This window comes from Chiloscyllium plagiosum, chromosome 3 (genome assembly GCF_004010195.1).
Source record: "Chiloscyllium plagiosum isolate BGI_BamShark_2017 chromosome 3, ASM401019v2, whole genome shotgun sequence".
Taxonomy (NCBI): domain Eukaryota; kingdom Metazoa; phylum Chordata; class Chondrichthyes; order Orectolobiformes; family Hemiscylliidae; genus Chiloscyllium; species Chiloscyllium plagiosum.
Window position 1 is genome coordinate 124,549,001 of NC_057712.1, and position 18,081 is coordinate 124,567,081.

Genomic DNA, 18,081 nt, shown 5'->3' on the forward strand with positions numbered 1-18,081 from the left:
TATTTTATCTACTAAAGACATAGACCTGGCAAATAATTATCTCTTTTGCTTTGCAGCTCAGTGATTTATGAGCAACTGAACATTCAAAGTTGCATTTTTCCATCTCTGCTTCTGCGAGCAAAAGCCACACGCAGGGAAATTAAATAAGGAAGCCTCTCTGATCCCCACAATCTTCATCTAATGCAATTTGAAATGTTTCAAACAGAATTGTAGTTGGACTATCTTTTATTTTCAAAATGACTGCTTTTGATTCTGGGATATATCTCTGGTAGAGTTAATAGTCCTCTCTTCAGATCCCCTGGTTACATGAAGAAGCCTCCTTGTTCATAAAGATGGGTTTGGCTTCTTTGACCTGAAACTGCATCAATAATTCAAATGTTTTATTAAGGTAAATGTAGACCTCCTGGTTCTATCAAAGGCTTAGAGGTGGGTGATCCATTGTCAAGTTTTCTCACTTGCACCCCCTGCCCTTTTTAGCTAAAGACACATCACCCTTTGAACGACCATACTTGAGGAGTTCAGGTAGTTTTTAAAGTCCAGGATTATTCTTACAAATTTAACCAAAACTAAAAGTTGCCTCTGAAATAATAATACATGTCATGAAGCCAGATGATTTTGACGATGTGTTGCCTACAAAGGGAGAGAACTAATAGTTATAACAAAATCTAGAAATGTTCAGAGAAAATTAGAGAAAAAAGGAGAAGCAAGCTGGAAGAGAGACAGAAACTTATCTCACCTCACCATCCTGTCCCCCTACCCCCTTTATCTGAAGTTCCCCTTACACCCCCATCTCCCCCCAGTCCTGAAGAAGAGTTATACCCGAAACATCAACATCTCCACCTCCTGATGCTTTGTTCTCCCAGCCTCCTGCTTGTCTACCTCGGATTCCAGCATCTGCAATTCTTTTGTCTCTAAGCAAGAGAACAGCAGCTAAAAGGTTGTGAGTAAATAAGTGAAAGGAGAAGTAGAAAGGCTCAAGAATTGACTAGTAAGGTATATTTTTCCCTGTTTGAAGTCTCAGCCTTGTCAACATCTGGTTGAAGTTATAGATGGATGAAAACAATTAATAAAATATACACAATTTAGCAACAAGAGCCTTAATTGCCTGCACTTGCCAAAATAAAAATAGCATCTGGATATACCATCGAAGCAGATTATGCTTATGGTCCCAATGCACAGAATTAATAGCATGCAGTAAGCAGCATTTACACCAGTTTATATGTTGTTGCCTGAACAAAAATGAGCTACTTTCTTTTGAATGAATATTCATAGGATATGGGTGTCGCTGATTAGGCCAGTATTTATTGCCCATCCCTCATTGCCCAGAGGGCAGTTAGGAGTCACCTGCAATGATATGGATCTGGTGTCACATGTGGGTCAGACCAGGTAAGGACGGTACTATCCTTCCCGAAATGACATTAGTGAACCAGATGGAAATTTTAACTGACAATCAACAACAGTTTCATGGTCATCATTAGATTCTTAGTTCCAGATTTTGTTTTGAAAATTATTCTTTGAATTTGTGACACTGACTATAATAAATCTGTCAACTTGAACCATTAAAAAATAACTTCAAGGACTTGTCACTTCTATCTAGTTCAGTATAATGTGTTTCTAGTCTCACTATGTGGGTGGCTCTTAATATGCTCAGGGCAAATGGAGGAAATATGCAATACAGTACATACTGCCTTGCCAGTGTGACATCTGGCCAAAGAATAAATATATTAAAGAAATTCTATTCTAGCTTTAGTCAGCAAGCAGTTTCACAAGAATTGGTTGAATTATAATTCCTGTTCTGGGTATTAATGGGCTCCTAGTCAACATATGAATCGATTCACCTCAAGTATTTGGAACCTCATCTTACGAAGAAGCAGCGCTCTGAAAGCTTATGATTTTAAATGAACCTGTTGGACTATAACCTGGTGTTGTGTGACCTCTGACTTTGTCCACTCCAGTCCAACACTGGCATATCCACATAATGAATAGATTGGAACTGTTATACCAGCTCCAAATATTAACTAGTCATAAAAATAAATCAGCACCATCACCCGATACCAGCTCTGAGCCTGGGCAGTCAGTCATGTACAGAGACCTAAGTCACAAAACCAATAAGAATGCAACAACAATTGAAGTTCCTGGAATGTCCTGGTCCTGGGGAAGGTGGTGTCCAATGACATTCTAATATCGATCGGCTTAACTTCAGCAAAACAATGACAGATGGAACTTAGTCCTGATAAATATAATTTGATTTGGATTTATTATTTTTATTAATGCAGTGATGCATTTTGGGAGGTCTAATAAGGGAAGGGTTTACTTAATGAATGGCAGGTCATTGTAGTTCTTGGGGAGTACTGGGAACAAAAGGATTTTGGTGTACAACTCCATTGATCTCTGAAGGTGTCAGCACGGGGAGATACGGTGATAAACTATTGCTTTAACTTAGCCTTGGAATTAATTGGAACTTTAGAATTGTTCAAAATGTTAATTATAAAATTATCGTAAAGATACACTTGCTGCTTTTTTAAAAAAATGCTGTGTCTTTAAAGAGAACATGTATTGGAGGATTTTGTATGGACACATCAGCACTCCAAACTGCTGCTCAAGATGAATGTTTATGCCACTATCCTGTCCATGTACTGCTTAGTTCAGTGGGATAAAGGAAAACCACTTCCTGGTCTAGCTGGATGAGTCTTTCATAGTTAACAAGATATGGTTTATTGCGTTTTGGAAACGAGTTACAGTCTACACTTATATGATAGACATTATTACAGAGACCATGCAGAGGACCTGGATGTTAGGTCTTACTGCTTTGAGATCCTAAACTGTTCTGTTTATAAGATTACATGATATAATCACAGTGGGTAGTGCTTATGACACGCCTCAGAATTAACTCTTTCAGTCCCATATGCAGCAGAAGAGGAACACTTTAAATGCAAATTCTGTTAGCCATTTCCCCTCTGTCCTTCGTAAATAGAATATTTATTCACGTTAACTATACTGTTTTCTTCCTTCTGTTTTAACATTCCTCCATGAACAAAAAATTAAAGACTGGTGCTTGTATAGTGTCTCCTGCATAACCTCAGGCTATCCAAAACTGCTTGACAACCAACCAAGCACTGCTTGAAGTGTAATCACTGGTCTAAGACTGGAATTGGCAGTCACATCACGCACAGCAAACTCCACCAATCAGCAATAAGTGAATGTCCAGCTCAGTTGTTTGATGGTTTAGTTGAGGGATAAATATTCACCAAGTCACCAGAGCGAATGACCTTTTCTTCATTCAGTGCTATGGAATCTTTTAAGTCTGCCTGAAGGGGCAGCATTGACACCGTACTAAGCTGGAGTGTCAGCCTTAATTATGCCTCGAGAGCTACTCAAGAGTGCTACAGCTGCCACCAGTGGACAATATCTTTTAGTCACAGCCACATTATAAGAACATCAAAGGAAGATCTCCTCTGACTGGTTTTCAGCAAAATGATTGGCATATTCTAAAAGAATAAATATATAATTTGACAGAAGCATATACACATATGATATCATTAAGCATTGTGGTGAGAGAAATTCCTACCCCAAGGTAAGAGTTGACCTTCTCTTAAGCTTCTGTCATTGGTGCTATTTTTTTTCTTCATCATGGGGAGCCTTGAAAACATGTTTTACAGCAAACAAATTCCACAAAGGAATTGCATCAAAGGGGACCTTTAATGCTGCACTTAAGCATTTTCTTCCACAATATCTCACCAGGTGTGACCAGCGAGCCAGCAGATGTCACTGAACCAGATCACTTAGAAAATGAACTTCGAGAGAAAATAGAGGAAGAAAAAAAGAGGTTGGTGACCTTCCTTTCTTTCATTTAAACTTTTTTGTAAAACTCCTACAAAAAGTGCAATGTCAAACAATCAAGCGGATGTTCCTGTTTCAACACTACCACATTATTAATTTAGTTAATATTATTTAACTCGCAAAATTCTGACAATTATTACTTTATTGGTTAACTCACTTACTAGTTTAACCCTTCCTCTCCAAAGCTGAGGACACTTTAAAGGGTGACCACCAATTACAGAACAATGCTCCACCCCACCTGCTTCTCAGATAACACATGGTGCTGTGAAAAATGCGTTCGCTTTTGCAGTGGGGTTGGAGTCCATCATGGTTCAGAACTAAAAACAACTGTGTCTCCCCTGGTTTTAAACCACTCCAGACTCTTTCTGCCTCCATCCCCAAGCCCCTTGCCTTGTCTTTCTCACACCCCCACATCTATTTTGTCCACTTTTCTTGAGGAAGTAAATGAGCAGAGTCCACATGGTTCCCAAAAAAAAAGACTCTGAACAGTTGGGGAGAAGGGAATCTGGTTCTGATTATGTACCTGTGAATGTATTGATTTAGCATAACCCTGATGGAGGCCCAAATTCAAGTCAGCTGTGGTGGTTCACGACCTGACCTGAAAAGTGCGGAGAGAAAGTCAGAATATTTTCTAAAAGGAAATGAACAGACAATACATATTATGGATAAATATTACAAGATCTATTTGATCTCTTTCTTTGCTCTTATCACATACTCCCAGGTAACATCCATTTACAACCAACCCGCCCTAATGTCTCTATCGCTATTCCAACATTGATCCGTGTGAGCCTTAACACCTTTAAGGAATACAAAAGTATATGGATCGAGCATCATTATGAAGATAAAATCTTCAATTCAGATTTTTTTAATGCAGTCTTGCGTCAAGTCCTCCAGGATTCCCATTACAACACAGACATGTGGTCAGCGTGGTTATCGCCAAGGGATGGCATGGTTTCCCGACAGTACTTGGAAGCCCGGTATGCAGGATCCTGGTCTTGATCCCGAAAGAGGTGCAGGAGCTGATTGAGACCAACTCAACAAAGGCTGGACTTAATTTTGGAAATTGGAGGAAGAATACTTGGATGCAGAGCATTAAAACTGTGACTGGGTCCATTGGACCCACAAAAACAAAGGGAAAAAATTCAATTAAAACCTTGTTGATAAATTTGATAAATGATTAGCAGTCCAGTCAGGCAGTATGGAACATGTTCAAATGTTGCTCATTAGGCCAGCTATTTCTATTGGAAGAAAGCAGTCCCTAACATAGAAGAAAGAATCAAGGCCGATGGGCAGCCGGTCATTAAGTCAGTGCTTGCAACAGTGTGCATGCATAGTTCCCCCAAGTTGTTGGTGTCATCAGTCACCCCCATTTCTATATGTAAGTACATATATCAGGGCTGTTTATGCTTTTTTGTCCTTGTAAGGTAATTAAGTACCACCAAAAACACCGTAGTATTCTAAATTATTTGAATGCTATTGGTTGACAAGTTGTAATATTGAGTGCTTACCAGCTAGAAAAATAAGATTGGTATATCAGCACAATGTGTACTTTGGGTGACTCCTAAACAGGCAGGTCACTTCTCATCATGAGCATCTCTGTGAAATTCCTCAGTTCTCTCAGCTACAATGTGACTATTTTACTTTAATCCCTGTCCAGTTATAAAATGACTTTCAATCGGCTGAAAGCACTGAAGACAGAGATCGAGCATTTACAGCATCTCTTAGAAAAGTCCAAGATGATGATGCAAAAGGATTTTGAGGTCTGGTGGTCTGAAGAGGCAATGAGACTTCAGGTAACACAGATTTTTCAAATGGTGCTTTTTCTCTGTAAAGTTGGAACAAGTCCTGGCACACTATTAAATTCAACTAGGAGAAAGTGATGACTGCAGATGCTGGAGATCAGAGGTTAAAAATGTGTTGCTGGAAAAGCGCAGCAGGTCAGGCAGCATCAAAGGAACATTCCTGAAGAAGGACTTATGCCAGAAACGTCGATTCTTCTGTTCCTTTGATGCTGCCTGACCTGCTGTGCTTTTCCAGCAACACATTTTTAAACACTATTAAATTCCAATGACAATTGTGATGATGCTGCTTTTTTAACAAGATTATGTTGTCCTTGGCTTTTTTTTCAGAGAGGTTGTAAAAGACACAGACTCCGAAAAGTCTTAAGTTGAAGGGTTTTTGGGCCAATTTGATTACAGGTAACAGATACTGCCTCAGGCAACAGGCTTTAAGTTGTTGGGAAAGAAAACACTTGTACAATGAAAGGGGAGTGGCCAATTCTCCCAGCTCAGCTTTTCTTTGGTTTGGTTTGGTTTGGTTTGGTTTTTAGCAGTAGTGTTGTAAAAGCTGCTGGCTCCAAAAAGGTCCAGGCTGATCTGCCTCTGTCTCTGACTTCTCCCTTATGGAGCAGGGGGTCTGGCCTGGTCCATAACACAATGCTGGAGCCTTAACTTAAATAATGGTTAATGACCATAATGTGCTGTACACAACTTGCTGATCTTGAAACTGCTCTATGAAAGTGCAGTGTATCTTCCAGAAAGATGAGAATTTCAAACATTGACTCTCCCATTGGTAACAGACAAAATTACAAGCCATTCCAGCGACTGGTTACGAACCGGCAGATCTTTGAATGTAAGGGCCCAGGTTCTCTTCTCAGGCTCACAGCATATGAATTAAGGCCTCTTGCAGAAAGCCTTCAGCAAAATTTGCTGAAGATACAAAAAGTGTGAGGGCATGTTGCAATCTGAAAGGAAATATGGATAGGTTAAGTGAGTGAGGAAAAGCTTTGTAGATTGAATTTAATATGAAAATGTGTCAGGTCATACACTTTGCTAGAAAGAATCAACCTATTACTTAATTAAAGAGAGACTTCAAGCAATTTCAGTGCAGAGGGATTGGGATGTTCCCCAGTCATAGCTGGATTTGCCTGGAATCTTTATGATTTCAGGCAGCTTTCACATTTTACGTAGTGCTTGCAAACTGCAATGCAAAGTGGGAAGAGTTTGCATGTGAAAGCAGATTGCAAAGAACATAAGAACATCAGAAATAGGAACAGGAGTAGGCCATTAGTACTGTCTAGCATATCTGACATTCAACAAGTTCCTGGCTGCGCTGCCCCTTTCGTGCCCGCTCATCATAGCTCTCCATTTACCTCTGTCCTCTATTTCTACTCCTAGAGTTTACTTTAATTAATTCATGCGATATGGGCATCACCGGGTGGCGAACATTTATTTTCCTAATTCGGAATTGTTCTTCATAAGAATGGTGGTTAGCTGCCTTCTTGAACTGCTGCTGTCCACGTGGTATAGGTACTCCCACGGTTCTGTTCGGAAGGGACTTGCAAGATTTTAATCCAAGTACGTTGGAGGAATGGTGATATAGGTCCTAGTCAGAATGGTATGTGGCTTAGAGGAGGCAGTAATCCTCACTGATTTGTAAAGTTCTTTCTTGAAGCCTTGGTGAGTTGCTGCAGTGCACCTTGTAGCCAGTGCACACTGCTGCACTGTGCATTAATGATGAAGGGGAAAATCTTAAAGATGGTGAATTGGTTGCCAGTCAAGCAAGCTGCCTTATCCTGGTTGGTGTTGAAGCAACACCCATTCAGGCAAGTGAAGAGTCTCCCATCACATTTCAGCCTTATCAATGGTGGGCAGGCATTGCAGAGACAGTTACTTGCTGTAAAACCTCGAACCACTGACCTGTTCTTGTTGCTACAGTATTTATATGCGAAGCCCAATTCAGTTTTTTGGTCAATGGTAACCCCCTAGGCTGCTGGTAGTGAAAGATTCTGCAAAGGTAATGCCATTGAATATTGAAGAGAGATGGTTACATCTTCTGTTAAATGAAATAGTGATACCTTTGTGCATGAATGCTACTTGCCACTTATAAGCCCAAGCCGTACGGTTGTCCAGATCTGACTGCATTGATTGCTGAAGGATTGCTTCAGTATCTAAGGAGTTGCAAGTAGTGCTGAACAATATGCAATCAGTGAATGTCTCACTTCGGATCTTTTAATGAATGGAAAGTCTTTGATGAAGTAGTTGAATGTGATGGAAGGATCTGCAGGCTGGATGTTACTAGCACTCTGGAGATGAGCTGGTTGACAGAAGATCTCATCAAATGGTAGTGGAACAACATTACAGGGGAAGTCCCACATGCTTCCAACACTGCAGTAGGGAACAACAAGCAATCAGGTTTTACTATCTTTTGGGAAAATTTCAGACCATACTTTTCCATTTTTTTTCATCATTCAGATCCCTGATTTGAAAGATTGTTTCTCTGGCTGTTACCTGCACTGCATTCTGTCCTTGACATGTTGTTTTACTCATTCACAGAGGACGTTACTTGATTTATTGTTGTCACATGTAACTATTTACGATGAAAGGTTTTGTTTTGCGAGTAGTACAGGCAGATCAAAGCAAACAACGACATACAGGTCATAGTGTGCACAGACAGAGTGAGGCCTACAGGGTTACAACTGCACAGGAGGTGCACAAAGCAAGATTAGCATTAGCAAGAAATTATAAAGGTCCATTCAGCGATCTAATAACAACAGGGAAGAAGCTGTTCTTGAACCTGATGGTCCATGTGTTCAAGCTTCTGTATTTTTTGCCTGACAGAAGAGATTGTAGGAGAGCATTTCACGGGTGGGAGGGGTATTTGATAATGTTGGCAGCCTTTCCGTGGCAGCAGAAAGTGTAAATGGAGTCCATGAATGGGAGTTTGGCTTCCATGATGGCCTGGCTGTGCACACAACTGTCTGTAGTTTCTTACAGTCCTGGGCAGAGCAGCTGCCGTACCACGGCATCATTGGCTACAACATGTTGCCTATCGCTAGTGGCCTTTGAGAAGATGGTGGTGAGCTGCCTTCTTGAACTGCTGCAGTCCATTTGGTTTAGGCACAAACCCACAATGCTGTTATGGAGGGAGTTCCAGATTTTTGACCCAGTGATACTGAAGGAACAATGACATATTTCTGCTTTGTTTCTTGTTGACCACAACTGCATGGAATATTTTCACTGCTTTCTCAAACAGAGCTGTACCTCTTCTTCATATTCTCCTTTAGCTTCAGGATATATATTTCAGGACTATTCATGATAGATCCATGATCTCTACACTACATCAGTGTATCACTTTAGACAGTTTAACTCCCATTGTTATGTCTACTCCTCTTGTTTTATCCACTCATTCCTTGATTTATGAGCTGTCCCTTGTGTTTTCACTGCTCCTTCTACTTTGGTATCTTGTGTGCAAATTTGACTACTGTGTATCCATTTTCTGAATCCAGATTAATTCTAGCTCCCTATCACCTCCTTAAAGCCCGTGATGAATTTAGTATGAATGCTGGCCAAGATGTTGACACTCACATCCCACGTATGAATGAAGGAACATGGAGCTTACTTTTGTGAATTGGAAACAGCAGTGTTCCCTGCCTGAGCTCTGAGGGACTATATGCCCTATATCTCCTATTCATTCCTTTCAATCATTTTCCAGACCATCCACACAACAGCCAGTTTAATTCATGAACTTTCATATTAAGGTTTATCAAAATTCATTTGGAAATTTATCTATGTTAAATCACAGAGCTAACAACAGTTTAGTTTGAATCTAAATCAGTCCACAGGCAGATGTTATATATTTTATTGTTTTCCCTTGAAACTTTGAGACCTAGTGCACCCGATCGGCTTTCTGCCCAGCCTGTGCCTGTGCTTGCATCCGGCAACCTCCACTCTCACCCCAGGCTCACCCAGCCAACTTCTAATGTAGCCCTTTCCCAGACAGCTTTCAGCCATTTTAAGAGTTGGGTTCACAAAGCTGTAAATATTTCCAACTTTGTGCAAGCATCTCTCAAACAATGAGTAAGAAAGTATTTCTTTCCCACATGACAATTAATCTTGTCAAAGAAACAATTTGTGATGCTGAAAATCTCGGCAAAAGCAGAAATTAATTGAAGAATTGTAAACCAGTAAATTGTAAACCTGTTTCTTTCACCAGTCTACACTAATCTGACACATAGAATGCACACGTTACTCAGTTTTGTTTTTATTCTTTCGTGAGATGTGGCCATCATTGACTGGGCAAACATTTGTTAGTCATCCTTAATTGCCCTTGACCTGAGTGATTTGCTAATATATTCCATAGGGCAGTTACGGGTCAGTCACATTACTGTAGGATCTTGCATTACATGTTGGCCAGGCCTCGTCGGAATTGTAGATTTTCTTCCCTAAAGTACGTTATCTAGGCCCTCTATGTTACCATCTTTTTCGTGAATTTTATTGAATCTTTCAATCTTTGAGGAATGGCCAATCTTCTAAATTTTGAAGAGGGAAAACCATTTCAGTTTATAAATAATCTCGTCATCCCCTTGTCTGGACCTACTTCATATTCACCACATATTGGAATTATTCACAGCTTCAGCTATATATATATATATAAAATGTTATAGGTGACACATTTGCCTCATGGCGCCAGGGACCTGAATTTGATTCTATCCTTGGGCAACTGTCTGTGTGGAGTTTGCACATTCTCCCCGTGTCTGCGTGGGTTTCCTCCGGGTGCTCCGGTTCCTCCCACAGTCCAAAGATGTGCAGGTCAGGTGAATTGGCCATGCTAAATTGCCCGTAGTGTTCAGGGATGTGTAGGTTAGGTGCATTCATTAGGGGAAATGTAGGGTAATGAGTCTGGGTGGGATACTCTTCAGAGGGGCGGTGTGGACTTGTTGGGCCGAAGGGCCTGTTTCCACACTGTAGGAATTCTAATTCTAATAAAGATGGGAATTATTTGGTATAGGGTCTGTTGTATTTTGAAGTACCAAACAACTCCCAAAGTTGGTGCAGGGGCAGGAGATAAATTGATGTTCGAAAGTTTTGAAGTGTATTCCTATACAAATGGCGCATCTTTTTTTTCCCAACTGTCATCTTATGACTTAACCTTTTGTGAGGTACCTTGTCAAACACCTTCTGGAAGTCCAAATACAACACATCTATTAGATCCTCTCAATCCACTCTAGTTGAGACTTCCTTGAAAAACTCGAATGATGTCGTCAAACACAATTTCCCCTTCCATGAAGCCATGCTGGCTCTGGTTGATTTGATTATGATTTCCCAAATGTGCAGGTATTACTCCTTACTAATCGATTCCAATAGACTAATTGGTCGATATTACCTACTTTTTGCCTCCCTTCCTTTTTGAATACAAGTCTAACATTGGAAGTTTTCCAGTTCTCTGGTATTTTTTCCAAAACCCAAGGATTTTTGGAAAATTACAACCAATGCATCCACTATTTGGTAGCTATTTCTTTTAGGATCCCAGGATCTAAGCCATCAGAACTAGGTTTCCTAACTCCCTTTAGACCCATTAATTTCCCATGATATTACCTCACTAGTAATGGTGATGGTTCTTAGTTCCCACCCAGCCCTGTATTCTTTAGCATTAATAGGGTGTTTGAAGTATCTTCCACCATAAAGACTGATGCAAAATATCTTTTAAACCCTCTGCCATTTTCTTATTTCCCTTAACTATCCCTGCAGATTAAATTTCTAAGGAGCTTATTTCATTTTGACCTCTCTTTTCCTTCATATGTTATGAGGTTAGGTGAGTGCATTTCTGGTCAGAGAGTATGGAATGGATGAATATGTATTAAATGATATATAATTTGATTGTTTGAAAGCTTTTACCTCTGACATACTAGCTATCAGAATGTCCTTTATCATCCTGTTGAATTCTTCAGTTTCACCATTTATTTATGGATTGTATTGCAATGCCAGTTAGTGGTAGATTCTACAGCTTGTGAGAAACTCCGTGAATATGGTTGGCAATAAATGTTGATCCAGCCAACAATATTCACATCTCAAAAGTGAAAGAAAATGTTTGTAGTCTTGACTGTGCATTCCTTAAAATGACCCGTTGCTTTGACATTTGTGATGTTATAACATACACTTCACTTTCAGGTAATCTACCTGCAATTCTCTTCTTTGAAAACTTGCACACCTTTATTAAGTGATTCCAGTTTAAGCAGCTGAACATTTATTAGGTACCAGTGGATACCTCCCCAATTTGGGTCAATTTCTGAGGATATCTGATCGTAATGGTCTCCCCAACATCTCTGCCAGAATGTAGATGCTCCAATGATTGCATTTTTCTTTGACTTCGAAGTATTGAAAAGCCCTTACTGCCATATCAAACATCTGTCTTCTGCGAGCTGCTCAAATATCTGCTGGCCTTCTTCCAGTAACTGTCGAGCAGTTTCACTTTCTTGTGGATTGGTACTACATTCAGGTGTCCATCCCTGTATCAACAACTCTGAAACTGCCATCTGACAGCCTGAATGAATCACCTGGTGATGGTGCTGCAGCAGGTACATTTAAAATGTTCTCCATCTCATCCCACCTATTGTTTTCTAAACCTTCATTTGTGGGTTGGTGGGGGTGTTTCTGTCTGGGAAGCATTCCCTAATTCCCGGGGTCACGTAAGAGTCAGCATTGCTGTGGAGAAGTCACATGTAAGCCAGAGCAGTTAAGAATCGCAGATTTCCTTTCCTAAAGGATATTAGTGAACCAGATCAGTTTTCACAATGGTTACATGGCCATCATTAGGCCTGTACTCTATTCCAGATATTATTGAATTCACATTTCACCGTGGGATTCAAAACCATTTTCAAACCAGAAAAATGGTATGCAGTCCTGGATCAGTGGTGCAATGACATTATGACTATGCATAGCCTCCAATCGTGCTTTATGCTTTGAAGATATGTAGAGATGACATAGAAAATAAGTGCAGGAGCAGGCCATTCAACACTTCAAGCCTGCACCACCATTCAATATGATCATAACTCATCATGTAATTTCAATATTCAATTCCTGTTTTCTCTCCATACCCCTTGATCCCTTTAGTCACAATGGCCACGTCCAGTTCCCTCTTGAATGAACTGACCCCAACAGCTTCCTGTGGGAGAGAATTCCACAGGTTCCCAACTCTCTGAGTGAAGAAATTCTTCCTCATCTCAGTTTTGAATGGCTTACCCCTTATTCTTAGACTGTGACCCCTAGTGCTGGGCTTGCCCAACATCGGAAACATTCTAGCCTGTCCAATTCCATCAAGATTTTAGGTGTTTCGATAAAAGTACCCCCTCATTCTTCCAAAACACATACTTTCGATGTCTAAATGTAGAATGCTATTTACAAACGCTTATGTAATGTATGTTCTTAGATTTTTCCTGCTTGTTTTCTCAATTTAACTTCAGTTTCATACTGTAGCCACATTCAGGCTTGACTAACAGACAAACATTGAAAAATTAAATATTGCTGTGCCAAATTTCCAATTTACTGGAGTGAGCAACTGATGTAACAAGCAGATATCTCCAACACAAAATGCAAAGCAGAGTACTACACAGAACATGAGTTAGTTACGTGCCTGGCCCTGTATCAGCGACTTTCTGGTATTGGTACTGTGTGGCTTTTCAGATTCTGAACAAAAATGCAGTTCCCCTTCAAAGCCTCGGTTTTCCAGACATAACATCTTGGTCCAGAATACCTACTGGGTCAATTAAGAACTTTAAACTGCCAATTTGGCAATGTTCCTTGCAGTCATTTCTTTTGAATACATTTCAGGATAAATGCTGCCATGTCTTTTAATGCCCTGTAATTAAACATGGAACCATGCAGAAATCAGCTTCTAACAAATTAATGTATACTAAATATTGTGGAATTGGCTGGTCAGGTAAAAGGCTCTGGGCTGTTAAATGATAAATAGTATTTGCACACACAATACCATACAATGACCATCTCCAACAAGAGTGAACCTAACCATCGACAATCAGCTATATTATTGCCATCATTGAATCCCCCACCTCCACAACCTACTCTTATATTCCAATCCCCTTGAAATAAGGGCCAACATTCCATTATCCTTCTTGATTACCTGCTGCACCTTTGTGCTGCCAACCGAATATCATCATGTCTGCTCACTTTGACCTTGTTGGAATCCTTGTAAGAAAACAGAAATCATTGTAAGGCACCTGATCCTTGATATGAATCAGGAACCTAAGAGTTATTAAGGACATAACCATGATGGCAGCTTCTTTTATACACGGCACAGACTTCTAAAATGTAGTTCCGATGATCACAAGTGACTTGGACGTAGACGGAATGGAACCTTTTTTATGAATGAAATCAGCCACATTATAATAAAGTATTCTCAACACTATATATAAATATTCTCAACTTATACTGTGAAACATGTATAAAGTATTCTCAGAATGGTCCAGCAGTTGTTACAGTTTTGTGGTGGTGTCCCAGAATATCCCCATTCAATAATGGCAATGTGTCTCATTCATCTGGAACAAATTAAAGACGACTTACTGGACCCGAAACATTAACTCTGTTTTTTTCTCCACAGATGTTGCCAGACCTGCTGAGTTTCTCCAGCAATTTCTGTTTTTGTTCTGACTTCCAGCCTCCGCAGTTCTTTGTCTTATTTAAGTGTTTAATTCCCTGCTAGATCTCTTCCAGGTATGCTCACCTTGAAGAATTTCAGCCCTCTCTCCAATCTACATTTCCATTCTACTCTTTCTTCTTGTTCACCATCATTACTTTTGTTGTCTCTACTAGTGATTAACAAAGCTGTAACTTTTTATAATTTGTTCACCAACAGTAGCTAAGGTAGTAACAGTTTGAAGTTAAGTTCTTCCAGAAGGCCCTTCAGATGATTAAAGTACATATGTATTAACATGTGTCTAACACCTGCACATGTTAATTGGAAGGCTGAAACTTAAGACCTGCAAATCTGACCTGGCATCAATCACTTCTGTTAGCAACATCTGTGTTTTTTTAATCATAACCTCACAACCTGGCTGCATGGAGATTTTTATTTTAAGAAAATGAATAGTTCACTATTTTACGTTTGCTCTATTATTTTAAACCCAACAGGGACAACCATCTGAGGCCACCTGTCAGAATACCTGTAAGACACATTCTGTGACTCCAACAGCTTCCCAGGGGAGCCTGCACAGCAGTAGGTGAGAAATAGCGCATTAAAATCTATATCTTATGCACTACTATGACATAAATATTTTAGAAGATTCTTTCCCTTCCAATATCCAACTCATACTGTGAAACACTTATAATGGCTTGATCTGATTTGCAAAATTCATAGGAACAGAACCGAATGCCTTTTAGACTAGTCCGGATTTTAAAATATTACACACTAAGATGCTGGTTACCAGCTAGCCTTTCAGCTCTGAAGTCAGATTGACATGATGATGATCCCAATAATTTCACCAAAGTGTGCAGTTGCTTGGCCATGTAGCAATCTGGAGTGTATCATATAGTGCAACAACCATCATTCCATTGAAGGTATATATGAAGGCGACCATGTGGAAAATTTGAAGAGACCATGTTGTGGAATTAACAGAATATGTACTATAAAGAAATATTAGAAAGAGCATTGTCTCCAGTGTAGATTCCCCTACCCTCACTGAGCACCACCACTCCCCACACCTGCCCCCTCGTCCAACTCCCCTGCCTTGCCAGGTGGATCTTGAAGATTGCCTGCCAAAGATTATTTATTGCAGAGTAATTGAAGTTTTCTCTGAGGATTTTCTATTCAAGAAACATTTGGCAGTAATATCACTGTTGACAGGTTTACTTACCACTGCAAGAGGGCCAGCAATACAATTATGCTGTGGACATTGTAGTTTTGCATAGGGCCACATCATTTTACAGCAACTAAAAGACTATCAGGTACTTACTTACATGCATCACTAGAAGTGCTTTTATGACACCAGTGAGTACAGGAGTGCCAGAAAAGTGGTCCGTAAATGATGTTTGAATGACATGGCAGAATTATTCAGTGTTACCTCCACAGCTGCAAGAATCTTTTTTTAAATATTTGTTCACGCGATGTGGAGATTGCAAGCAAGACCGAAACTTATCGCTGTTCCCCTTTTGTTCTGAAGTGTAGGAAGTGATTCAATGCCCTCACAAACATAGCTAAGAAAAGACGAGACACTCTTGCTAATGTACATCTTCCATTATTTTGGCAGCCTTCAACTGTTTTGTCGTTTACCCATTTTTGGAATTTATGGGTAAGGCCAATATTTTATGCCTATCCTAGTTTCCCTCAGAAAGATACTGGTGAGTGCCCTTCTTGAACCTCAGCAGTCTGCCTGGTGAAGGTATTCCCATAGTGTTGTTAGACAGGACACTCCTTGATCATCAACCATCGTTGATGATGCAAACAGCTGCAGCGACGATTAAAATACATGAGGGCGATGGGCAAATTTGCCACTGAAAGCACCCTGGAACATTCACTTGTGGTGCCAAACAATCAGAGAAAGGTTGCCCCCATAAAATGAATGGAAGAAAATGATGAACTGTTTCCCCAGGCACCGGCTGGTTCTCTTGTCTGCTTGCCACTGACACAATTGGAGGAGCAGCGAACAGTTAAACAAGTAAATGCCAGAAGAGACAGAGTCACTTAGGAAGTATCCACTGTGAGCAGGGGAAGCTGGAAGGCAAGAAGTGAAGCTGGAGGCTGAGATCCAGCAGCAGACAGATGTTTTCTGAGGGCCAGATGCAGTTTTCTTGCGCAGGTCAGGGTTAAGGCGGCTGTCCACCTGCCAACTCAAGAGGCATTTTGGGAGAAAAGGAAAACTGCACATGAAGTCAGGGGATTGAGAGGAATTGAGGGGAGCAGGAGGCTGCAAGGTAATGGGGGGATGGTGAGGCTGCAAAGTAATGGGGGAGCCGGTGAAGCTGCAAGGTAATGGGGGAGATGGTGAGGCTTCAAGGTAATGGGGGAGACGGTGAGACTGCAAGGTAATGGGGGAGATGGTGAGGCTGCAAGGTAATGGGGGAGATGGTGAGGCTGCAAGGTAATGGGGGAGATGGTGAGGCTGCAAGGATGGACGATTGTACAAGGCAGAAAAGAGGGAGGTGGAAGACAGGGAGGTCTCCAGAGTGTGGGCAGAGATAGTTCACATAAAGGAGATATAGGAGCAGAATTAGGCCATTCAGTCTATTCAGTCTGCTCTGCTGTTTGATCATGACTCATATTTTTCTCAACCCCATTCTCCTGCCTTCTCCCCAGAACCTAGATCCCCTTACTAATAAAGGACCAATCTACCTCTCTCTTAATGGCTTGGAATCCACAGCCCTCTGCAGCAATGAGTACCACAGATTCAACACTCATTGGCTGAAGAAGTTTCTCATCGTCTCAGTTCTAAAGGGTTGTCCTTTCACCCTGAAGCTGTGCCCCCCAGGTACTATCTCTCCTGCCAATGGAAACATCTTCTGCATGTCCACTCTATCTAGGCTGTCAGTATCCTGTAAGTTTCGTGGTGACTGTAGGTGGGCTACAAGGGTGCAGCAGTGATTTAGAGAAGCTGTAAGGGCCGAGGGGTGGTTGAGTGATTGCAGGAGCCTGGATGGAGACAGGATGGCTGCAAAGGGGTTGGAAAGAGGCTGCAAGGGGGAAATGAAGGCTCTGTGGAGGCAGTGAGGGAGGCTAGAAGGAGAGGAGAGACAGGACACCACAAGACGGCTGGGAGAGACAGAATGCTGATGGCAGAGAGAGAAGCTGCAAAAAATAGAGAACAGTTTTAGACCTGTCAGAACATTGCAAACAGGCAAACAATGAACAAAGTTACTCGGCCCTTCAAGCCTTTCTGCCATTCAATAAGATCATGGATGATCTGATTTTAACCTCAATTCCACATCCTACATTCCCTCCAGATAATCTTTCATTCCCTGTCCACCAAGTCCAACTTGAAAATGACTCAAAGCCAACTCTTTCTTTCAAAACGTGAAGGGATGATTTGCTACACACATTCACACAAGTGCTCAGGAAAGAAAGAGAAAAAGAAAGAAAAGGGGAGAGGTTATGAATTACTTCAGATCAAAGCTATTAAAATTAGATCACATTGACCAAAGGGGTAGCCATGGGCACACGTATGGGCCCCAGCTATGCCTGTCTCTTTGTTGGCTCCAGACCAAAGGGGTAGCCATGGGCACATGTATGGGCCCCAGCTATGCCTGTCTCTTTGTTGGCTACGTAGAGCAGTTGATCTTCCGTAATTACACCGGCACCACTCCCCACATCTTCCTCCGCTACATTGATGACTGCATTGGCGCCACCTCGTGCTCCCACGAGGAGGTTGAGCAATTCATCAACTTCACCAACACATTCCACCCTGACCTTAAATTTAACTGGACCATCTCTGACACCTCCCTCCCCCTCCTGGAC

General features: G+C 41.0%; 1 protein-coding gene across 2 annotated transcripts in view; it reads left to right on the plus strand.

The window, feature by feature from the left end:
- The window catches only part of kif6 (kinesin family member 6), a 565,092-nt gene that overhangs the window by 494,458 nt on the left and 52,553 nt on the right, over nt 1-18,081 (plus strand). For both annotated transcript variants that reach the window (XM_043687249.1, XM_043687250.1), the window contains exons 17-19: nt 3,742-3,826; nt 5,498-5,633; nt 14,766-14,854. In XM_043687249.1, the coding sequence (XP_043543184.1) occupies nt 3,742-3,826; nt 5,498-5,633; nt 14,766-14,854 (310 nt within the window). The remainder of the gene's footprint in view (nt 1-3,741; nt 3,827-5,497; nt 5,634-14,765; nt 14,855-18,081) is intronic.